This window comes from Embiotoca jacksoni, unplaced genomic scaffold (genome assembly GCF_022577435.1).
Source record: "Embiotoca jacksoni isolate LCO1_2020_lvr unplaced genomic scaffold, fEmbJac1.0.p SCAF_36, whole genome shotgun sequence".
NCBI lineage: Eukaryota > Metazoa > Chordata > Actinopteri > Embiotocidae > Embiotoca > Embiotoca jacksoni.
In genome coordinates this window covers 347,503-372,400 of record NW_027185388.1, presented here as the reverse complement: position 1 = coordinate 372,400, position 24,898 = coordinate 347,503, and the positions used below count along the sequence as shown (strand labels likewise).

General features: G+C 45.3%; 1 protein-coding gene across 1 annotated transcript in view; it reads right to left on the bottom strand.

Annotated features, from left to right (window-relative positions):
• LOC138208248 (VPS10 domain-containing receptor SorCS3-like) overlaps positions 1 to 24,898 on the bottom strand; it is a 198,875-nt gene that overhangs the window by 35,406 nt on the left and 138,571 nt on the right. Inside the window, 12 exon segments of the mRNA XM_069166008.1 lie at positions 3,967 to 4,138; positions 5,752 to 5,865; positions 8,609 to 8,742; positions 8,872 to 8,989; positions 10,607 to 10,714; positions 12,252 to 12,343; positions 13,262 to 13,339; positions 15,353 to 15,415; positions 15,417 to 15,455; positions 17,821 to 17,967; positions 23,412 to 23,591; positions 23,886 to 23,975. Of these exon segments, the coding sequence (XP_069022109.1) occupies positions 3,967 to 4,138; positions 5,752 to 5,865; positions 8,609 to 8,742; positions 8,872 to 8,989; positions 10,607 to 10,714; positions 12,252 to 12,343; positions 13,262 to 13,339; positions 15,353 to 15,415; positions 15,417 to 15,455; positions 17,821 to 17,967; positions 23,412 to 23,591; positions 23,886 to 23,975 (1,335 nt within the window).

Here is a 24,898-nt window from a genome sequence, read left to right as displayed (position 1 = left end):
GTCAGACCTGGACCGAACAGCGCCGACGTGATGGGTGACAACAAAATACGCTGCTGAATCGTTCGGGAACATCGTTCCGGGTAACGTGTCCGGCAGACAGCGCGGAGTCCAGGCTGTGTTCATGCAGGCCAATTACGTTGTTTAAAACACTTGTGTTTAATGCCACTATGAGCAATATTTTGTAGGATAAACACAGAAATGACGAGGTTAATGGGCGGGCAGAAGGCACACGGCTTTCACACAATGGCAGCAAAAAAAACAAGCAGCAAACCTAGTGTGAAGTCACCCACTCTGCAGTGTAGAAGCTCCCAGTCTGGCGTTTTGGCCGTCGCCGTCTTGGTTTTGTTGAGCAACGAGTGATCAAATTTGGTTCACCCGAGGTCACTATGCCCCGCCCACCTACACAAGCAACCCGAATGCATTCCGGACATGTCAATCAGACCAGATATGCCGCCCCCCCCCCCCAAACGTAGCTGTCTTTGAGGCCTGATATCTAATCAAGGATGAAAGTATTTTCAGAGGGACCACCAGAACACTGATCAGAAGGAGGCAATTTAGCTAATGACACCATAATGACTTCTGGAAAACATTTATTAACTTTGTATTTTATGAGAGAAGTTGACGCTCTTTGAATAGGAGTCTACGGAGCCAGAGGTTTTTTGGAGACAGACCCTAGTGGCCCTCAGTGGTTTTGCAATTTAGGAAACTTCTGCACTGGCTTTTGGCCACTTAATTTTCATCAGGTGGCCGAAACCACAATACCATCTGAATAGCATTGTTACCTTTTATGTGTAAATACTGGATACAGTTTGCTATCCCATTTTCACAACACACAACTTTATAGTTTTTAACATGTCAGTGTTGTGTTCAGAGCTCGTTATGCTGCCCCCAAGTGGCCAAAGCAGTCTGTTTATTCATGTTTTAAACACCACATTTACATGAACACACGCGTTTCTTTGTTTCCGTGAAAAGAGTGACAAGACAAGATGTTTTTGTACCCAAGTAACATGGTTATTTTACACAAATGGAAAACCAATTGAAATAAGAGAAAAACACATTTTTGAAACTAGTCAAACAAGTCAAAGTACGTCCCTCCAATGTTGTGACTGCACAGAGCTTGAACATGATCACTGCAGTTAATATTTTAGCTGGGAATCCTCAGTAGTCGCGGCTGTCATGTTCGATCGCAACGTTTCGTCGGCGGGAGACTCATCCTCCTTTTTCCACTGGGGCACAAATAGGTTTTCGCAAAACGATAACACTTGCGAGAACAACTGCGGGACATTTTTTTTTCTCCCAAATGTGAAACAGAGAAGTGGCGGATAAAACTTCAAAGTGACACAACAACTGTTAGGCAGATCACAGGGAGCTCATATTAACCACGAAGGAAACACCGTGTGAACATTCAGAACTTGTACCACTTTGGGCGGCTGTTGAACCGGGGATGCTGTGTAACATAGAGCCGGCTCACCGCTGCGACGAGGGACGGGACTGCAGATTTCTATCAAGCTGACACCAAGTGATTCTATTGACTCAATAGTACGAATACGTCTTTCCAAGTCTTCACACCTTGAGGGGGTAATTAAAAAGACACAATAAAATCAAATAGCTTAAAGAGCTGTAAAATAAAAGAAAAGGGACGTAGCATGCTGTCGGCAGCGTCTGCTCTCCAACTTATGCGCAGAGCTGCCAAACTTGTGGTTACTCCGGCGCTGCCAGCAGAAGCGAAGCCAAATCTGATTCATGACAGCACTGAACCAAGAGGGAAGCCGGTTTATCCAGTCCTTGTCACCATCTGAGTTCATCTGTCGCACTCGTTGTTTTCATCCTTCTGAGAGCTACTCGTGTTGATTAACATTTATTCACGCAGCTGAGCTCCACCCCGAACCAGCTGAATAAGCTTCTTTTATGTGAACAATAACAAGTTGATGCTCAACACAGACATTTTGTATCACAACAGCGCAAATTCAACAGCACGTGCATGCTTTTTTCAGCGTGCTTTTAATTTGAAAAGTCGGAGCATTCAGCAACTTTGATCTCTCACTCAATCAGTGATAGACGCTTGCTTTGTTAGCTCCGCCCTGCTGTTGCGGTGCAGCCAAAAATACTGCATTTATGTATGAGCTCAGTGTGAAAGTCTCTGCTGGGTTTCTGTCCTCTGATCTCTTCCTATGTGAATTCACTATACATGTAACTGGTAGAGAGAAAATCAAGTGTCTCAGATTGCTTTGATGCTGAATATGGAGCATTTAAATTCTTCATGAATTGTTTGAGACTGGGTCGATGTCATTTAGGCACGAGCCCGTCATTTCACTGCCAACTGTTTACAGTCACTTTTACGAAGACCATCTGTAGGTGTAAACATCGCGTTGCGTAACAATACGAACTCGGAGTGGTGCCGACCGTAACGTGAAACCAAAACATGTGTCCGTTTCTTCCTTCTTTCTAAGTCTATTTTTAAACGTGGATGTGAGCCACCGAGTTTTCTACCCATTAAATTTTTAATGCCATTTGCTCTCCCCAAGAAATACAGCTATTGCGGGCTTCATGAATATAAATTAAACTTAGAATTCATCTTGAGAATTTTCTCAAATAGGGCTGATGCCACAAGGATTCTTTTCCCCACCCTTCTCTACTTTTATCGCGTCGTGCCCCCCACCCCCATCAGAGACTCACTCTTAATGAAAGAAATCAGGCCTCGATTCCTCAACTCATCACGCAGTAATACGAGGACTGGGCCCCGGACCCAGAGGGACGCACACTTACCTTGAGCTCTTCCTGGAAAACACTCCCGTTGCTAAAGCCCCAAAGCCTGCTGTTATTATCGTCCGACCGTACTCTGCCCGAGAAACATGGGAGGCAGTTTCCTAGTGACCACGCAGCCCGGCGGACTTGGCTCTGAATACAGTGCCTCTCACTCAATAACACGGTCTCCAGTGAGGTCCTTTATTCCTGCTTCTGGCTCAGAGCTTGGGTTGCGTAGGCGATTTGGGACACATTTGACTCTATTAAGCTTTTGGAGAGTGTTTAAAATGTGGTTACTGTTAAGAAAATTACCAGCTGGTACTCAAACTTCGGCATTTGTGCTTCAAGGTTTAGAAAAAAAACATCTTAGAACATTGTTGCACTTTGGTCTCATTCGTAGCATGCAACAATCATATTTACCTTAATTTTATGTAATTTTTTTTACAACATTCAGTTGTCGAAGTAAGGACACAACATGTTTACAGTTCTCTTGATTCGGTTAAAATTCATTTACATGCTTTAAGTACCACAAGATCCAGTCATCTTTAAAGTGTCATCCAGTAGAGCCGATAAAAACAAATGGAACAGTCAAAGTTATATTGACATTTAGGTGTATTGATTGACGTCAACATGAATCCCCGTTTTGATCTGCTCCCTTTTGCCACGTTAAAGTTGCATTATACTTATTAATTCCTGTATCTGTTTCAAAATAAAAGCATTCTCGCATTTCAACAGATGGAAACCCTATATTTCATGACAGGTCTTTTATTGTGAAACGTTTGCAGAAATATTTTGTGACCAAAATCACACTTTAAAGGACTTTAAAGGAACAATAATTGAAAATAGCTGGATTATTAGCATTATTATGTTAATGAATCGTTTGCTTAATTAAATAGCTAGGCCACATTATTGACTGTCGTATGTAAACTTGCCACCACACACCTGACTGGGTGTCATTAGCATAACATATGAACATGTGCAGTGGATCCGGATTACGTTGCCTCGAGTCAACAAGTACCACCTGAACAATGGACCCAGTATTGAGCCCTGAGGGACCCCATATATGATGTTAACTTTCCAAGACAGAAAATGTATCTGTCAAAGGGTTTTTCTGACTCATAGTGGCCAAACATCTATTAATGCAGCTTTAGGTAAAAATAAAATGAATAATAGTTATGTATCTAGTCTAGTGAAAATGTGTCCTGTTGGTTGTGTTCTCACCTCATCCAGATGCACCAGGAAGGTGACGTTGGTGCCCAGGTTGGCGGTGAGTTTTCCATCTTTGGTGGTCAGCACGAGGCCTTTAGGAGGTCTGTTGGGGCACTGCTGCTTTCTGGCCGTGTACATTTCTTTAACTCCTTTAGTGCAGTTGTTCAGCACCACTTTACGGTACCTTTGCAAAGATCACCCCCCCAAAAAATGACATTTTTAGTGGTTCTTCTTCTTTTTCGAATTCTTTTCTTTTTTTTTTCTTTTTTCCCTAATTGCCGAGATGCTCCATGAGTTTGAGGTTTAAAGACAATTCTGTTAAATTTCGGCAGAGCGCAGCTGTTGTGTCTGAACAGCCTCCCGGACTAGATGACAACTGACAACACAAGCAGTGTCAGAGGCTGAGACACCTTGGGAAGCTTCATCACAGCGGCAGTGAATAAAACACTCCCACTGTGATTAAGCGCCGTGCGGCGTCTGTCCCTCCGGGAGTCCAAAACGACCACACGGGACGCATTTCTGTGGCACAACAAAGAAAAATTGGATTGTAATGGAAAGTAAATGATCACACCGAAGACACAAAAAAAAAAAAAAACACGAGGCTTTGTTCATGAGAAGGAATTATCACTCGTGTTTAGACCCGACGTGATGCACTGCAGTGGTAGTTATTTTACCTTTAGGGATGTGGAAATAAATTAGTACACTGACACCAAGTTCAGCCGAGTAGAGAGATGACGGCGTTAAAACAAAGCAGGGACGCTCCGATCAATTGGCCACTGACTGGAAATGGTCGCTATTGATTAAAAGCGTTTGATTGGTGGTCCCCAGTCGAGCACATACAATGACTGCGAAAGAAGTTAAACAATGTTACTTAAACGGTGTTTCCGGTGTCGGATTCATCGCAGACACTTCCACCACACAGCCTCAGACCGGTGGATGAAGCACCTCTCAGGTCCTTGACTTACAGCGAGGTCATGTACTGTAATGCGGTAATGCAGCTCACTGCTCTCAAACGTAAACAGGCTTCAGCCTTTTATGGTGTGTTCGTAATTTCGGATCAGATTCCCTGCTCAAAGATATACGGATATATTTAAAAAGTTAACATTTTGCCTAAAGAAGGAGAAAACTTAACTGTTGTTTTTGCAGGTGGTGGAAGCATTGATGTATAAAGGAGAGCTCGAAGATGGTGCCCGCTCGCATTGAATGAAAATTGCTCGCCTGATGGTTAAACAAAAAAAATTTTTTTTTCTAACTTCCGGGTTTTCTTCCATGTTGTGTGGCCCACTGCATATTGTGATGACGACATGAAAGTTAAAAGACTTCTTACAAAAAACGTTTTTTTGGGCCTCAGAGTATTTTTGTTGTTGCAATACCACAAATGACCACTACAACAAAATGGCAGCAAGAAGCTTCTGGAAACTGGCCAATCAGAAGAGGGCGTAGTCACCGGGACGGTTAAGATAGTTCAGAGAGAGTGAAAACTTCCGGTTTCGGAGGCTGAACTGAGGGCCGCTTACATAAACATCGTGCAAAAATAATGCATTTCTCCTTTAACGCTGCCAACTTTAAAGCTCTTTGCTAAACAGATGAACATTTGCAGGATCGTGTGTTAGAATCGCAACTGCGTTTGGCAGATGCTCCCGCCATGAATACGGTGTGTGTGTGTGTGTGTGTGTGTGTGTGTGTGTGATACCATATTCAATCTGTGTTCAGTATCTGCTCGGGTATTCATGAGAAAGCCTCCGAAATGAAACATAAATAAGTAAAAGAATAAATAATAAATCACAGAGTCCTCACCCTGTGCTGTTGAGGTAGTTCTGGCCTTGGCTGCAGCTCCTGGACACGGTGGACGGATTGAACCAAAAGGACGGCCGGCAGTTCCCGTCGCCGCGCCGCTCATATCCATAATCGCTGTTAGACAACAGAGAACATCCACACAGCACCTGATCAATATCAGCATGTGAACAGGGACGTAGTGTCCGACAGCGCGCTCCACATTCACTTCTTATCTGTCTCTTCGTAGCCGGTGACCAGGGGCCCGTCTGGCACTGAGACGCGTCATTATTATGTATTGATTAAGGCTGCTGTTGAAAAATGTACCGCAGCTAGTGTGCAGCTGTGTGTGTGTGTGTGTGTGTGTGTGTGTGTGTGTGTGTGCGTGTGTGTGTGTGTGGAAACACACTCCGGAGGCGAGCGTTTTGCTGCCGTACATAAGGATGACTAACTCTCAGCTGCCTGCCAGCGCCTCCAATCACAACATGATTTACATGTAGCAGAGCAAGGTGAGCAAGTGTCCGTTCTAATAACGGTCGTGACATTGATTTATCAATTAATTACCCGGCAAGAACAAATAAACAAAACTAACAACACCGCAGCTGACTAGTCCAGTTTGATTCTGTGAGTACGGCAGTGTGAAGTATTCATTAACGGGCTGTCAGGGCTGGTTGCTTGCGCAGGTGCACGTGGCCAAAATGGGTGAAAGGTCAGAATGGAGTTCATTTTGGGAAAAAAAAACAACCCTGAATGTTAAAAGTGAGACTGTGAAAACTGTATTTGCACAGAGGACTGCAAATATTCCAGTAAATCACTTTAAGTTATTAAAACCACCAATTAATTTATCTTTTAATCTGACATTTTTTTTTTTTTTAGGTTGCCGTGAAACATTTACATTACAAAAGAAATCAATTTAAAAACAACTGACTTTTCAGTTTTCGGTCGTTTGCAAAAAAAAAAACAAAAAAAAGAGAATTATATTTAATAAACCATTTCGTTTTCTATTTAGCAAAGTAGCTTCTTAATGTATCTTTCTGTATATGTAACGATGAGAAGGTTAAAAACCCCTCTCGTGTCCGTGCAGGACATGTGAAGCTGAAACTAACGTGTGATTAGCTTAGTTTAATTTTCCTATTCATTTCAGCCTGATGCGTCTCCCACAAATGTGTCTGTCGTGTCGAGGGTCAAGCTGACGTTGCTCTTTTCACCTCCGTTGCAGAGATTCAGTGAAACCAGGAGTCGCACAAAATAAATAAAATAATAAAAAATATGCATTGCACATATAACATGGTTCAGGAGACCGCAGCAGGTGGATTTATTACAGGCGTTGCTGTGGAACTCGTGCTTCGGTTTGGTATTTCTTATCAAATCATAAAGAAAAGAAGAGACTGCTCCTGCTCTGAATGCACAGCGTAAAGCGAACCGTCATCCCGCTCAGTGCAAATGTTTCATATACGACGGCCGGTACGTTTGCACTCAGCCGAGCACGTGGCCGACAGTCTCTTCACACATTGCAAATGAAGTTATAGTTGTTGTTGTTGTTGTTTTTTTTTCTCCATTTATAGTTTTGAAAATCCAAATTTTTAGACTTTCACGCTTTCGGCAAATCATTCCCCCGCAGAGAGAAACAGAGTGAGATAAACGGGAAAAACAAAAAAATCAGACGAAGCGTCAGAAACAAAACAAACTTTACACTAATTCAATGGGAAGCAATTAGCACGAACTCTGCCCTTCTACAAACAATATTTACATAACTGTAACGTTGGGATGGCTTTTTTTTCCTTTCTTTTTTTTTTTCTGTTCGCTGTCATTACAAGATAAAATATACAACCGTTTAGGATTTGCATACAAATTGAAACTATTGACACCCCCACACGGTTTGAACAGAATCATAAGCACGGTGAGCGTCGCAGACAGACGCAATGGAGACGGGCATTATGAGGAAATTGTCTAAAACCACACCGAACTTATCAGTTTATTGGAAAACAAGCAGCAAACGGGGTAAATTAATGAGACGCACGAATGGCATATGAAACGGATTCCGCTGAAAATTGGCCTCCAGGATGAAAAAAAACCCCAAAAAAAACAGCTTCTATTTATAGAAGTCCTCCCTCAATGTCCGTGCTTCAATGTTTCCGTCGTCCCGCCGTTAATTCGCTGATCACAGAGGATGACGCACCCCTGACCTCGCACAGATTATCTCTGGCTTGTGATTTTGTCCGTGTTTCTGTATCCCCCCCCCCCCCCCCCCCAAAAAAAAAAAAAAGAAAAAAAAAAAAAAAAGAGCAAACATCCACCAAGCTTATTTGCTTCCAAAAATAAAATTAAAAAAACGTCCACTCAGCAGCAGTGTTGCTTTTTCTAATCTGGGCAATTCCTTTCCAGCCTGTTAAACTGTAGAAGTCGTATGTTTTTTGCAGCTAAAGCAGGTCGACCGGATCGGCTCTGCGGAGCACATTCGAGTGGACTGAAGAGGGTGTTTATTGGCAGCTGGAGGGATGAACCTGGGAATAACAAACAGCCACTGAAGGGCAGCTGCTTTCCAAGAAATGACAGCTGTTTTTTTTTTTTTCCCCTCCTTTTTCATTGGGTGTTAACGAAACGACCTGTTGAGTCTCGAGCGATGCGTCGAGAAAACAAAACACAAAAAAAAAATCCTTGAAAAAAAAAAAGACGATTAAAAATTAAAGCCGCAGGCGTCCTTTTGGAAGCGGAGCTTCTACACGTGCGGCGGAGAACAAACGCCACCGTTAATGAAGTTCTCCTTCAGCGGACAATGGTGGGAAACGTAATTTCCCCCCCCCCCCACCCCCCCTCCCACCCCCGGGACGCTTACGAAGCAAAGGAGCTTTCCGCAAACAAAAGGCGCACGTCGTCTTACCATTCGAAATCGTGAGCTCGGCAAATGCAGGACTCGGCCGAGAGGATTCTGGAGTAGTCTTTTCCCAGCATGCAGCAGTTTCCGGGCCTGCGCTTCATGTAAATCTGTTTCTGTCCCATCACGCACGGCTCGCCCTGTCGACACACAAATTAGTCGGTTAAAACTCTTTTTTTTTTTTTTTAATGGCACAGACCTTGAACGCAGCCAGCTCACATGAGAAGTGTTTTTTTTTTGTTGTTGTTGTTGTTGGTTGTTTTTTTTACCTGGTTGTGCAGGTGCCAGGTTTGATAATCCTCCTCCGTGCACCTCCTGCTGAAGATGGACTTGTAGTCGATCTTGATGAGCTGCCATTCGGAGCGGTGGCTGAAGTGTCCGAAAAAGCTGCGGAGGCCAAACGACAACAACGTGTCGACACGATGATTTTGAATCACAAGCAGCGGGTCGACGACGACACGTCGGACGATCACGGTGATGCGAGTCGACGCGGCGAAACAACAGTTTTTCTCAACAGCGGCCGCATGTGATTTTTTATCTTGTGAGCCTTTCGAGAAACCTGCTGGAAGAACGTCCGGATCAAATTGCAGAATATAAAGTTGGTAAAACTTGCAAATTGCTCCTTACAAATGGATGCATCAGTATATTATTAATATACGTTACTTTAACTTTAAATATTGAAAGAATATTTAGCTGCTGATACTTTTCTACTTTGACCTGAGAAGGATACCGTTACCTCCACCTATGCTAAGCTAAGGGTTGGGACCTCTTAAGGGGTCACAAATTTAAAGCGGTCACAAGGCGATTACGGGGACAAAAAGAGAGTTAAAACACCTTTTTCAATACAGAAATTGATGTGTATTTGATCTGTTTGACTTTCCTCTTGACAAATACGAGATATCCTCACCTAAAAATACTTCTGACTCAGACAACCGGAGAAGAAAAATCTGTACTAACCGCTCACAACGCGGTCAAAATCTGGGATTAAGTTTCACGAGTGATTGGCACTTTATTTAAAGGCGACACTGCAGCTGACCCCATCCAAAATGTCAGCAGGAAATGCTTTTCCACCGCAAGTTTCAGGAACTTTCCCAGCAGGCAAAGTTCCTCTAAACTCCCGGGGGGGGGGGGGGGGGGGGGGGGGATTGAGCAAATTTATCCGAAGATCTATCGAAGGTCTGACGGTGTTGAGTTCTGCAGGCTTCACCCAGAAAGATCCTGACCCTTGGGGAAGTAAATCTACCTGAGCAGGGACTTCTCGAGGGATCAAACTGTCCTTGGACCAATTTAATTTGAACCCTGATTTGTCGGGGGGGGAGGGGGGGGGGGGTTGATTGTAAACAGTTTATCGCCTTCATTTTCTCTTCCAAACAGGTTTGGTTTTGTTTAATAGCTGACGGATGCTTTATGTCCTTTTTTTTGACTTTTTAATTCCCGAGTCTCAGCAGCAAACTTCAAGCCAAGTCAGGTTTTAACAGTCAGTAATTATCTGCTAATTATCTCAGCTTGTCATTGCGTGATGGATCCTAAATGAACTAGAACCATGTGGGTATTTCACAGCGGAGAGAGTTCAGTGTTTTTGGTTGCCGCGTTTTCGGGGTCTTTAAGGCAGTGTCTTTAAGTCTTTAAGACTGCCGGCAGCAGTCCCATTCAGAAATCATTTTCCTGACGATCACCCGGATTAGTCAGTGACACCCCCCCCCCCCCCCCCCCCCCCACACACACACACACACACACCCGCCAATGTAACAGCTTGCATGACCCACTACCTGCCTCTCAGAAATGTACTGTAGCTTAATAAAGACTAAATACCACAGAGCTTTGAGTGGAGGCCTTTCTTAAAAGGTCCTCAGTCCATTTAGTCTTTCTGCAGAGAAAAACAAGAGACAACACCGTCCACCTTTCACTCAAGACCACAACGGACCCCGCAAGGACACAACATCTACTACCGCGCCCCCTTTTTTTGTTTTCTTTTTTTTTTTGGCGGACATTTTTCAGACTTACGTCATGATCTGGTTCTCGGCGCCGGCCTCCACCAAGACTCCGTCCACGAACAGAGGCACGGTGGAGAAGCTGTGTTGGGTCCACTGCCTCCCCTCGTCGAAGCTGACCCTGCGTACGTGTGTCAGAACGCATTGCCATCACAAACCCAGCAAACAGCCACGCCACGGAAACCAGACGCTCTCTATTAGAGCCAGGTCATAGGGGAGGGTTTAGGTGGGTGGGAGGGTTTGGTGGGGTGTGTGTGTGTGTGGGGGCGGGGGGGATCAGGACGACCGTCTTGCCTCAACAGAGGAATCGCAGAGCTTCTGTGCAATTAGCTGCTGTAGCTTTGGGCAAATATCAAAAGGCTGAGCATCTAAGCGATATCCAAGAGACAGTCTGTCTCCGTTATCAAAGCAAAGTTGCGCAAAACTGCTTTCAGGAGACATGAAAAGAGGAGATGTTTCGGTGTCAGAAAGGGGAAACAACCCCACCCCCTCCCCCCCCAAAAAAAAAGCAACGTCACGGGTCAAAAAAAACTTCTACAGCGAGGTGGAAAAAAACAAAACACAAGACCAGAATAGAAGTGTTTCATGTTTCGACTACAAAACTGCAGCGGGGAGAAGGAGACAGCGGGGAAAAAAAAAAAAAAAAATTGGACAGCTTTCATCATCGGGTCCCGGGCTCTATTGATTCTGACAGCTTATCAACGTCGGTGCTGAAGTGAGAACAACGAGGAGTACCTGAGTGTGACATGGCTTGAAAACACCGCTGAGGCCTGTGCTCGGAGGAGGAGACCCCCAACCCCCAGCCCCCATCACCCCGCCCCGTGTTTAAAAAAAAAAAAAAAAAAAATCCACCGCTTTCATTTGGCTAAAAGCACTGACAACAGAAACAGCGCCGACATGCACCTATTATAAGACCCAGGGAGGGGAAGCGTTTAACTGAACGCCGTGCTGTGAAAGCAACACTCTTCCATAGAGCCGCTGTACAGTGGCTGTTGGAGACACACAGGCTTCTTCATATCTGTCAGTTTCACTCCTCCCCATTCCCCCCCCCCCCTCCCCCTTCACTTCCTCTACCATCATACTTAAATTGGTTGGGAGACAAAAAAAAAAAAAACAGCAGGCTACCCTTCACTGGTCTTAAAACTAATTTCAAAATTGTTGCAAAAGCGACTGGAGAACAGATCTGGTCTCACTCGGATTAGTCTGCACTGAGGCAACGCGTGGGCACCCGATCTGGCAAAGAGGAAGGCAACGTGTTAATGAATACACTAAAAGGGGGGAGTAGGGGGTGGTGGTGGTGGGAGGGATGAGGGGTGGGGGGGGGGTGGGCTCACACTGCTGGCTGTTAATGATAAGTGGCTTGAAAAAAGAAAAAGAAAATTCTCTCAAATTAGATTGCCTATGACTTTTTTTTTTTTTTTTTTTTTTTGCAGGAGCCACAGTTAAAATGCATCACTAAATGGATCAAGTGTCACGTAAAATATATACATGCTTTTTTTTTTTTTCTTTTTTTTTTGGTGGTGGTGGTGGTGGGGAGGAGGGGGGGGGCATAACAGGGCACTAATCTTAAAATAGCCATAAAAAAATTTGGAAAAGCAATCTAAGAAGGGGAACATGTCCACAAAAAAAAAAAAAAGACGTTCTCTAAATGGACATACCACAAATGTCTGGTTGGCACGGACGGCTGTTTCACGGCGACGAGGGCCCCTCCTTTGTCCAGGAACCACACGTTGTGCTCCTCTTCGAAAATCTGAGCAGAAATATAGACGTTAAGTGTTCCAAATTTTAGGGGGCGAATGTTATTGTAACAAAACAAAAAAAAACTTTAATTTAATTCGTCACGACTACCTTTCAAAAGGAAAACATTTTTGGAGTACAATTGTCAGGAATACATTCAAACACCCTGCCAGCAACCTTACCAGTGAACTTCACCCCGATAGCAGCTAGCCGAGAGTTTGAATTTCTTCGCAAACAACGCCAGTAATTCATTTTATGGTGGAGTTAACAGAAATATTACCGCAAAGCATCAGAACAATGAACTACTTGTTCAGGTAGTGGGCTAACCAGCACGCACACTGTGTGAAACACACACCGATAATAAACCGATTTAACTTTTTACATGCGTTACCTTATCAACGCATTACATCATGTATAAATAACACACTAATTTGACTCGGTGATTTGACTAATTTGACGAAGACTAATGGTAATTAGTGACTCAGTGTGACAGTGAGCCCAGAAAGCACAATGAAACTGGAGCAGCTAAATGGGATTTCAGCCATTATTGATTTTTTTTTTTTTTTTACTATTTACACTCTTGCTTTCCTCGTGCAACACGTCCGACATCATATATATATATTATATATATATATATATATATAATATATATATATATATATATATATATATATATAAAACGCCTTGTTGTAAACTGCTTATATGCCTTTGAGGGACTGGAGTCAAGATTATTTACACAGCGCGTTAAACACAACATACATTAACCAAAGAGCTGCACAACATGAGACGGAATAAAAACGCAGGGCGAAGTTCGGCCGAGCGTCAACCGGGCCGCCTAACGAGACACCCCTCATGTAATATTTGTAGAGCCAGTAGCTGCTGAATGTTTCACGGCGTCTGTCAGCGTTTCAAGTCCTGGTGCGAGCCTCACCGGTCTCCAGCTATTGCCGGCATCGGACGATATAAACATGCCGACGTTGTTGTAGGACAGCTCGGCTCCGATATTTCCCTGCAGCGGGGGTGGGGGTGGGGGGGGGGGGAAGGGGTTATTGGGGTTGAGGGGGAGGGGGGGAGTGTAGAGACAACAGAATATGTGACAGTAACACCACTGAGATCACAGAGATTAAGGGGGGGGCCTTATGTGTTTTAAACGCACGCTGCCAATCACAGGCGCGCCTGCCATTCATCGACGCCTCTGGGCTCGGCTCCCCGGAGCCGCTCGCTGTTCCTCAATGCGACGTGGAAACAGTACCGAGGACGGCCCGGGTTCATTCCTGTGGACTCATTCGGGCAACATCAATGCGAGCTGTTGGAGGGAGCCTTTCTTCGCCCCGGCAGTTTTGCAGTGTTACGACACAGTGAATCCGAAGCTTCTTTTTTTTTTTTAACTGGTTTTCTCGTGTTGATCCGCTCCACTATCTTGGCCACGGCTCAGTAAATAGGCATGTGTCTGATCTGGATGGTGTTTGTCGTGTTGGTGAGATGATCTCTGCACCAGCTGACGTCTTAAAAAGCGCAGCGGGCAAAGTGAATCACGGTGCCAAAGCAAAGTCCCGGCCAGCGATTCACTCACACGCACACACAACACACATAAAAACACACTGCGCGAGCGCGGCTGTGTTTATTCAGCAGTCTCGTATAAAAGCGTAGATGTACAGTCGCAGCTGAAAAAGGACCACTTTTTTTTTTTTTTTTTTTACCAATGGTCCAAACACATCTTTATTTGTCTGGTTTCTCTTTCTTGTCGTGCACTTTGCAGGCGCGCACACACACACACACACACACACACACACACACACACACACACACACACACACACACACTGCTGTGGCCTTTTTTTTTTTTTTTTTTTTTTCCCCCTCACATGTTTATAATTGGCCGGGTGAGGAGTAATCACTGTGACCCACAACAACACGTCTGTCTGTGGAAGAAGTGGAGATCCTGCAGTGTGCTCAGCCCGGCGCAGCTTAAGGAAGCGCTGAGGCGGAGGGCTTAAGGGAGAGGGCACGGAGGGGCCACATCGGAGCTGCATTCGTCAGCTTTCATGATGCAGAATGTAAAAAAAAAAAATGTAAAAAAAAAGTCTCAGTTTGAAGCAGCAAATCAAAGCAGAAAAAAAAAAAAAAAAAAAACATGTAAAGAAATTAGTATCGTACAAATATTTTTGCTGCGTTCCAAACGGCGTACTTGCGCAGTGACGCTCACTAGTTTGAGTGCGTAAGTGCGTTCGCAGTGCCGAGTACAGAAATATGCTGCAAGTACCGGAGGGTGATGCACTCGGGGAAAAAAAAAAAGAAGTGTGAAACGCTGGACGCTTTCCACCAAGCGGCAATCCAGCAGTGACGTCCCACGTTGGTTTGCGAACGGCCGTCATGAAGCCTCGAGTTCGGAATTTAGCCGCCCGCCGTGTCGCTAGTTCGGATCAGGAAGTGACCATATTTGGGCAAGATCGGCGAGGTGAGCGAGGGATCTGACTCGATCTGATTGGAACTCCGGCAATACTACGTCCCGCCCACCGATAGCCGCCTGTTACAGGCCTGTCAATCAAAGAGAAACTCCCCCCCCCCCCCCTACCACCCCCGCCCCAAAACACGGCTTTTTGAGGCATATTTGCTCATTTATGACGGGATTATTTTCAGATGGACGGCCCTCAACACTCATTTGGAAATTGAATTTGGCGAATGACATACAGGAAACAGGACATTTTATTGACTGAGAATTTCATGAGAGAAGTTGAATGTGAGTCTATGGAAACCTCTGGTGGCACCCGGCGGTATTGCAGTTTAAGGACCTTCCGCATCATCGGCCTCATTTTACAGAGCCGGAAGCGACGTCCGCTTACATACGCAGTCAGATCTGTCCACCCTAAACGGTCGCCATCTTGGCTACATAGAGAAAGGGGGCGGGACCACCGACGTAAAGATTTCCAAAATTGAGGCGTCTGAGGAAGGTGCTGCTGCTGCAGAACCCCACGCAAAAGTGTGTTGTTTTTCAACGTTCTGTGTTGTTTTTTTAACTCACCTGTGGCGACTATGATCCCCGGTGCGGAACTCTTGGTGGAAATCGTTCCTGACAGGTACGGGTTTCTCTGACATTTGCAGTTGGAGGTGGAGGGAGCAGAAAGGCTGAAAAAAGAGTTTAAAAACAACCAATGGAACTACATGCTGATTCGGAAAGAAAAAGAAGTGTTGATGAGGAGGATTCATTCTATCGGGTCACATTCGCTGATGATAAATCAATCCTGCTGCGCTTCAGCTTATTTAATTCACTCGCAGGTGATAAGAGAGGCAGGCGAGAGCCGATCTGTTGTTTGGAAATGGAAAAAAAAAAGCGGATAACAAAACGACAAAAAGGAGGCCTATTCATTAGTCTACCGAACAGATCTAACGGTGCCCTCATAAGTTTTGCTAATTGCGTTTAATCTGTCATTAATACAAAGAGCGATGAAATTTGCATTAAAGTGTGAAGCCAAGCCTCCGGGGCATGCACACAACAGAAGACAATTACATTTGTTCACGGAGCAGAAAAAAAACCAAAACTGTTTCTGCTTTCATCTTTGCAGCAGACAGCATGTCACTGGTGTAAGGACATGAAGGGCAGCGGGACTGAACAGGGCAATCAAAAGGAATCCACGGCAGTAATTAAAATGTCACATGGATGCGCAATCACAGGGAACCTGTAAGCCACACGGCGCGGCCCTGAAATCACCTATTAAACAGCATGAAGTCCTCTTAATATCTCTGACATGATAACCCCCCACGGTTAGTGCTATTTGTACAGAGCCGGTCTAATGAGGAGGGAATATTAATATTAGTAGATCTCGATGTGTAAATTCAGCACCTAATCTGCCTCATTGGTAAAACGGAACATGCACTTTTGTGAGTGTTTTACACCAGAAACACACACTAATATTAGTTTTTCTACTGTATGATAACATTTTGGATGATTTCATTCTCAAACATCTCTGATCAGAGTATATTCTCCTTTCCCTTGACGCTTGTACATTAGCTAACAACACCGATATAACTCGTGGAGAAATGTTACCGACTGAAAATTTTTATGAGAAGTTCAATGGGAGTCTATGGAGCCGGAGGCTTTTTTGAAGCCAACCTCTAGTGGCCATCGGTGGTATTGCAGCTTAAGGCACTTTTGCCTCGGCCTCATTATTCTCTTTTATCTCCAGTCTATCGGTAAAACTTCCAGGTGGATCATCGTATCTTTGCTACAAACTTTAACACTGGGTTAGTAAATCTGATACAGAATTAAACTGGGTTTAAGTTGAGTACCATGTGGAGTTCCCCAGGGTTCAATTGTAGGCCCTTTACTTGTGGTTCCTCTTAGGTCTTAGGTACAGTTTATCCATAACGTCTACAAACATGAACCCTAAAAAATGTTTTTTTTAATTTTTTTATTCTGACCTCATCCTTAGATTTCACAAAAGGGAGCTCATCCAGTCGTGTTTTTATCGTGAAAAATATTTCTACCATTTGACCAGCTTTAAAGATGCAGAAGTTGCAAGAGGTCTTCTAAGAAGTGGAAATTAGAAATCCCTCGACGGGCTCAAGCTAGAAGAGAATGCGGCTCGACTTCCAACTAAAATAAAAAGAAAACGTTTTTCTGCCGTTTAGTTTTAGGATTGGCTTGAGTCACTCTGCTCCCACCAACATGAGCACAGCCTGAGACGAGAACCTGCAGGCTGCTTCTGTCGATGGAAGACCGGAGGAGACCGGGCCTTTGTAATCGGCTCTGAAATGATCAAACTCAGGAGCTCAAACAAACCACATCGCAAAACCCATTTTTAATGCTTAGCCAATGAGCAATTGTAAAATTGACTTCTTATGTTGGCTAAATGTAATGTCATTTTTTTGCCACTGCTTTTGAAAGGTGCAACATGAATAAACCTATTATTTGAAAAACCGGGAGCACTTTGGGCAGTAGTCGAACAGCACTCATAAATAATATTATTTTAGCTACCATCACAAGATTTAGAGCGCCTTAGGTGTAAAGCGCTGATTCCAGTTCATATTAACACAACGCAGTTCCCGCTGCATTCATTTTGTCAGTCCGTTGTGCATTAAATTGCCTTATTTATCACTATTTGTCAAATCACAGTCACAGCAGGAGTCCAGTGGTTTCCTCTGCTGCAGTATTTATTTGCTGCAGTCACATGAACATAATCTGTAAAGCTGCTACCCACACAGTGTTGGGCAATCTAATTAAATCGCAAAATAAATGTAATCAGTTATGTTACGAAGAAAATTATGGAATGAAATTACAGTTACTGTTTTAAACAGGCTCCAGTCATTTGGCAGTGTGAATTCAAAATGTATTATGACCCTTTCAGGTCATACTATTTAAGAAACTTACATTTCTTCTTATGACAGCTTATATGTGTGACATAAAACATCCTAAAACACACCGGTTTCATGGTTCCACGTGACACAGTGTGCCTCGGAAACAGCTTCTGAGCTCCAGTAAAATGCACGGTACCAGTATGCAGTGGATGTCGTTCCCGTCCAGGTCGGCAGCGGGAGCCTGCAGCAGCCTCCACTCCCGGCCTTTGTTGTAGGTGATGTACGTCTTCACCTGGTTGTCCTGCCTCTTGTTGGCGATCAACATGCCTTTAATTCCCGCCACCTGACGGACACGGAAAACACAACAGACAGCCTGAAATCGCGCCTGTTGCCCTCGTTGTGCAACTCTCGTCAGAAAAGGCATTTTGCGCGTTGAGGCGGCGATCTTCACGACAACCAGCCAAATGCAAATGCGGTGCTTATCCTTCCTCTACCGACTTGACGTGTCTCGCAGGCACCGTCAGCGGGGCGCCGCCTGCGTTTTCTTACAGTCTGCTAAGTGCTATCTGTAATTATATCACTACACGTCTCAGACAGCACAATATGATGACCGCGGGAGAAGCGACGCTCTGTGTGTTTTCTGACTGAATCGCAAGCATACAAAAAAAAGTCAATTAAAAAAAATAAATAAATAAAAAAAATAACACACTCATGCTCATACTTCTCTCCTCCCAAACACCCTCCCCTCCCCCTCCTGCAAGGTTGTCTCTCAGGGATTAGATGTATCCCTGAATCAATCCCCACCACCCCCCCAAAAAAAAAAAAAAAAAGTGTGATGTGAAATGGAAAAGGACAGAGTCAGTCCAAACAGTTGCCATGGCGAGGGGGCCTTTGCTTCGGATGTGCCTCCCTCCCCGAAGGGGCACGTCTGTGTAAGTGGCACTAATAGGCAGCGCATTTGACATTGTCATAGTAACATGGCGCTCGGGACGGCGGCGGCTAACGAGGGTTCCCTCGTCCTTCTCCAACACAAACTGTCAGTCGTTGCAGTAATTATTTATCGCCTGCACCTTCTCTGATACGCACACACACACGCACACACACACACACACACACACACACACAGATATGTGAGGAGAAGCACGCATGTCCACCGGCGGTCCATCCATCCATCCATCCATCCATCCATCCATCCATCCATCCATCCATCACTCAGTGTCTCACACACCCACACTGCCTTCCTCGCAGACGCAGATCTCCTGTGGCCGGCACAGATTACTCTGAAACTCACCTCATTTTGCAGCCTTCGTGCAACGACGGTTTTCGCTGCGAGAAGAAAGCAGGACGACGGAGCCGCAGAGCGAGCAAAGGCAAGTCGACACAGCTGCTTTCAACAACTTCCGCCGCGAGGCGCGCACGACTGACGACTTTGACCGTAAAAGCACGAGCGGTGGGTGAAAGAAGAAAAAAAAAAAAAAAAAAAGTCGTACTTTCTGTATTTTTTATTTTATTATTAATTTTCTGTAACTTTCGACCAACACCTCTGAATCTTGGTGAATCTGCTGCTTTCGCGCTCCAAACAAACGTCCCTATTTGCCGATGCAGTATTCGGCACTTGCCACTTTGTCGACTTCGCGCAATTATCATGCAATTAGGGAATTCATAAATAACACGGAGAGGAGAGGGGGTGTGGGGGGGGGGGGTGATCGGTCAGCAGTTACTGCACATAGAAGGTCTGTGCACGACCCTGCTTTTTGTTTTTAGTTTTTTTTTTTTTAGATGCCTCCCCCCCCCCCCCCATATAAAAACAAATGAAATGCAGCCGCTGTGCAGTTAAACATCAAAATGAACTGGATCTGCTCCCAAAACGAACCCCCTGCACATTTACTTGGACTTTACAGCAGACATACACACGCACTGCCGATCTGCACCGAGGTGATTTTTGTCATGATGCATTGGCCTTTATTTAACAAAGGCTTTGCCTGTAATTGGATTCTTTATTCCACATCCTACTCAAGAGTATATTCTGTTCCTCTTTGAAATGATTTCTGTTCGTCTTCAGTTTGCTTTAGTCTGGCCAGCAAGTCCAAAAGTCTGAGATACTCGATGATTGGAAACAGATTTAAAGAGCTGGGAAGCAGAAACTAATCTGAATGACTAATCGGTGGGCAGACTTTTCCTTTAAAGTTACACTTAGCAGGAAGGAAGAAGAGGGTCTTTATCTTCTGTAATGTGACATATTGTAAGAGTGATTCAAGTCGGATGTGAGTGGATGGCTAGAAAGTGGGTGCGGCTTAGCAGACAGCTGTGGATGAGATGTGAACCTGTGGAGGAGTTTCTTTTTGTGATCGTTGCGATGCAAATGTTTGATTTCGCAGCGGCATTTATAGAAAATATCCCCCTTTAAGGGGGGAAACCAGAGATCGGTTCTGTCTGAGGTCATTTTATTATTTTTTTGAATGAGTTTTTTGCAGGAAAATTGGCGGAATTAGCAAAAATCGCAAACCCTTGTCGGTGAGAGTGGAGCTTGAGGGCTGTAAAGGCAAAAAAAATTATGAGCTGAAGAAGCTACAAGAAGGAACAGCAGATTTAGGATGGGAATACTTTGACGTCTCGTCACTACAAGTGACCTCACTGCTACTGATTTGAGCCGCTGTCATTTGTGCAGCTTTAAACCTTCTCCGAGCTCCACGGGAGGAAAAAAAAAAAAAAAAGCCACCGCGAGTCCCTCTTTGAAATGAATTTATCACATCGAAATGTACGTTTAACACCGCGACCTTTCGACCAGCGGGCCGACAATCCTCCATCCATCAGCTCGGTCGCTAAGCAGCTTTTCATCGAACGGAACGATAACACGAGAGGAGCGAAGCCTGCGAGCAAATTGTTCACCAACAATCCGAAAGAGGATGCATTTCACTTGGAAGACGGAGTCTCTTTATTGAACAGCCGCACATCACCAATTACTTAAATTGAAAGGGAATTTTCAGCCGGGTGTCCCGCGGCTCGTCCGTCGAACGGCTGGCTTCGTGGGTTCTGAGCGCGCTCGGCAGCGAGAACGCAGACGCGAAGCGGCGCGTCAGCGCGAGTGTCAGCGTCAAGACGGATCGTCGGGGGGGGGGGGGGGCGCTCTCCAACCCGACAACCAGCCACTTCAAGTCGTCAATCAATCACCCCGTGGCTGCTTTATCGCCGGGCGAGCGGGGAACTGATTTTTCACAGAGCCAAACTCCAGCCAATCAGAGCGCTAATTACGAGAGAGCCACCTGCTTCAACCACCGTCTCGGGACTCGGGGGGGGGGGGGGGGGGGGGGGAGTTTGATGTGATGTCAACAGATAATCGGTTTGCACAAGAAAACGGCTCATGATTACAGAAATTGGCCTTTTCGCCAATCTACTGACGGCGAAATAATCCTTCTAATTTGCGAGATAATTGCGCAATTTCCTCGGTGAAAAGAGAATAATTGATTTCGGGGGGCGTCTGGGAAGAAAGCAAAACAAACTTTCTCGTCCTCCGCCCGCCTCCCGAACCGACGCGTGAAGCGCAGTTTGTCAGGTTCCGACAACAATGAACGGGATCGGCTCCGTAACATACATCTCCCCCCCATTTTGTCTAATGGGTCTGATTTATCAGAGCCGGCGGCGAACCATCTATCTCTTGTTTAGGTTTCGGAATCGAGCGCCGAGCCGCGTGCGGCCCCGCGTGACAAATGCAGTTAAAGGCACCTTATCATCTCCCGTCGCAGCACGGCGAGAGGCCTTCGCTGCCGCTGCGTGGAAATAGCCACCCCCCCCCCCCCCCCCCCACCACCACCACCACCCGCACATGTCCGCAGACTGCGCAGGAGACAAAAGTAATGGCGTTGTCAATTAATGCCGCCGCCGCCGGCCAATATCTCACTTCCTGCCTTCGCTCCCTCCCTCTCTCTCTCTCTCAGTCCCACCTGCCAGCGGACGAGAGATAAACCGGGTTCACCCGGCGAGTGGAGGAGGAGGAGGGAGCTCCTACCCTCCTGCTATGCATGCTGACGCATACAGTAGCTTTAGCCGCCGAGCTAACAAGGTCATCACATGCCTGCAGGTGCACGGCAGTGGGGGAGGGGGGGGGGGGGGGGTCATTAGGCGTTTGCTCTTTATGCCGCTGACAGGAAGACGGACGAGGGCGGAGCGAGTGACGCAGACCTGCGAGACGGCGGCGCTCCGACTGCACGGCAGGTCTGCGGAGACACGCATCACAAACGCGATGTTTTTTTTTTTTTTTTAAACTCAGTCCACTACAGCCTCGGGTTTATATTTCAGCACGCGTAGCTTCAGAAACCGCGGCCGCAACGGCATCGTTCGTCCTCGACTCGTCAGAACGTGCAGTTGTTGTTTTGCTTTTTTTGTAGAAAAATGATTTCAGTCGGATTTAGGAAAAAAAAAAAAAAAAAGGCAGTGGATGTGTTTTTAAGATCTTTGTCTGGTGTATAAAAGCACAAAATCCAATAATACACAAACAAATGATATGCAAATCAAGCGGCGACTCACCCGATCATCAGAACCGGAACAGTTCTGTCAGTAGTAACTCATAAATACCTGATGAATAACAACTTTTAGGTGTTGGAGAAGAAAACCAGGAGAAACGCTGAGAATATTCTCACATCTACAAGTATCAGTGGAAAAAAAACGAAGAGGAACACTTTTAAAGAAAAAAAGCTGTCGAGAAAAGAAAAGAGAACAAGATTTAACTACTTTTATTAAAAAAAAAAAAAAAAAAAAACTGGAAATGTCAAGAAAAAGGTTGAAATGTCGAGAATAAAGCTGAAATTATATTGCCAAAATAAAATTACATTTCAAACTTGAAGTTGAACTTATTAAGGATAAATCAAACTACATTGATATTCCTCCTCTAATTTTATTTTCTCAATGTGTCCCAAATACTACGTTATGAATATTAGCTGTGACTGCTTGAGGAGAAAATACATGTTAAGCTGTTTAAAGGATAGAAAAAAAAAAAAAAAATAGTATAATTTTGTGCTTTTCGGATCAGCATCCGAATACATATCGATCCGTTTTGCCGTTTGCTCTTGTGAATGAACTTCACCGGTCTCGTAAATAATTCATAACTTACAGTATTATTATCATCAGCGTTTCGCGTTTGTCCCCCCGTTGTAACAAAGAAGGCACCGACTGAATAAGGTCGATGGAACCCACCGGTTCTAAAAACGGGAGCATAAAACCGAGGCGGCACAAAACATGACGCAGCGTCGCGAGTGAAATCGTGGCGGTGACTCTTCAGACAGACCTGTCAGCCCGTGTGGAGGGAAACAGCAGCAGATTCTGCGGCGGCGTCATGTTTGACAGTTGACAGTCAAACCGGCTGTTTCCACTTGAATCACGAGTCGGCTTTTTTTTTTTTTTTTTTAAACGCGAAGGCGAAGCTGCCAGATCACTGCCGCCGATTAACGGCTCTATCGACGAACCCCTCCTGAGATCCAGCGTGCTCGTTTTGTGCGGCGGCGGCGGCATGAAAAAATTGCGAAACTGCAGATCTTATTCATGATATTTAACCATCGAGTCACGGGACACTTTAGCCTCAATCTTGATTTAGCTTTCTTTTTTTTCCTAAGCATTTCGAGGCCACAGATCTTTGCGGCCTCCGGTCGCCGTGGTTACAGGTGTTGCTCTCGAGATTGGTAGAAAAAGCCACTTTTTGTACTTTTTTTTTTGTTTCTAATGAAAATTCACGGTAAGGACCCCCCCCCACCACCACCACCCCCCTCCTCGCAGGGAGACCATCAGGCGTCCTACCTCGTACAGGTCCAGCATCTGGTTCCCTCCGATGCCCCTCGTGGTCTTGACATTCTCCATGGCCAAGGTGAAGTAGATCCCTCTGGTGTCGGACAGGTAGAGGTTGTAGGTGTCGTTCTGGTTCCACTCCTGCACCGCCGCAAACACCTGCTTCTCGTCGGTGCTGACAATGTGTAAATCCTGTCGAGTGGAGCGCGGGGGGAGAGATTAAGGGGAGTTATGACTGCAGGCGAAGAGGTGACGGATTAGAACACGCCGACCCTGCGGGACCGGTCACGAGATCAACGCCGCGGTGCGAATAGAAATGGTTGATGACATACAAGGAAGATAAGGTCTCACTTCGGGGGCTCTGAGTGCGGTGTTAGCAGGACTCTAAAAGGGCAGCTTTTACTGTGAGAAACAATCTTCATAAATCTTACAACACAATACGGAACCACTTTATTAACTCAATGATGAACTTTCCTGCAAGCTTACCTTCGGCAGGGAATATTTGGGCAGTTTGATTTGGATGAACGAGTCTCTCTTGTAGGACACGTAATAGGCGGCTCGTCCTGACGTGGGAACCTGCAACACACACACACACACACACACACACACACACACACAATGTGTACGATTAAATTCCACATCCTGAATATCAGCTCGGAGAGTGAGTTGTTTGAATCAGAGAAAGTATAAAACGAACGTTCAGGGATTTATTTTCTGGTCGTTGAGAGTTAAAAATTGTAACTGCTCGTTTGCTTCTCGTTTTTACCCGGCCGTCCGATCGCAGCGAAGGAAGGGCGGGACAAACCACATTAGCCGCTGATCGGTCCGCCCTTTCAGGGTGCGCTGAGTGAACGCGATTACGAACGGCGTACCCAGACTGTAATCAAAGCGGAAAACAGAAACTGTGAGCAAAATAGTCTGGCGGAGCTCGGCCAGGATTCGACAACATCCAGGGATGAAGACGTCTTTACTCCTTTGAGCTAACAAAAGAAGACGAGCTGCCGGTAGAGGTTGCATGGATTGGTTGACATCTTTATCGGCATTTTTTGTGTGTGTGTGTGTGTGTGTGGTGTGTGTGTGTGTGTGTGTGTGTGTGAACTGTGAGAACCTCATCACCGCCACCATGTCACGTTTTCACCGATCAATTAAAGTAGTGGGTGAAAGTGCACGTCCATCTCTCTATCTGTGTTTTTCCCTGCTGGTGTTCAAGGCGATGCTGGATATCCAGGGAGCTGTTCCTTTCATCTTTTTTTTTTTTTCTTCTCTCCTTTTAAACGACCATTTATAGTGATCTCCTGGCTTGCATTCAGAGGATGCAGCCCTCTCTCTAGGTGTCAATGCAATTTGTGGTTTCAAAGTGGACTTTGGTAAATATCTCGTAGGACAATCAATAGTCTCATTATTCTTTGTCAAGAGAAATCTTTAGGTTGCCTCATCTGCTGTCTGGGAGGAGGGGGGGGGGGCGTGGGTCGTCCTTAATGGTCTAGACCCTTTCGCAA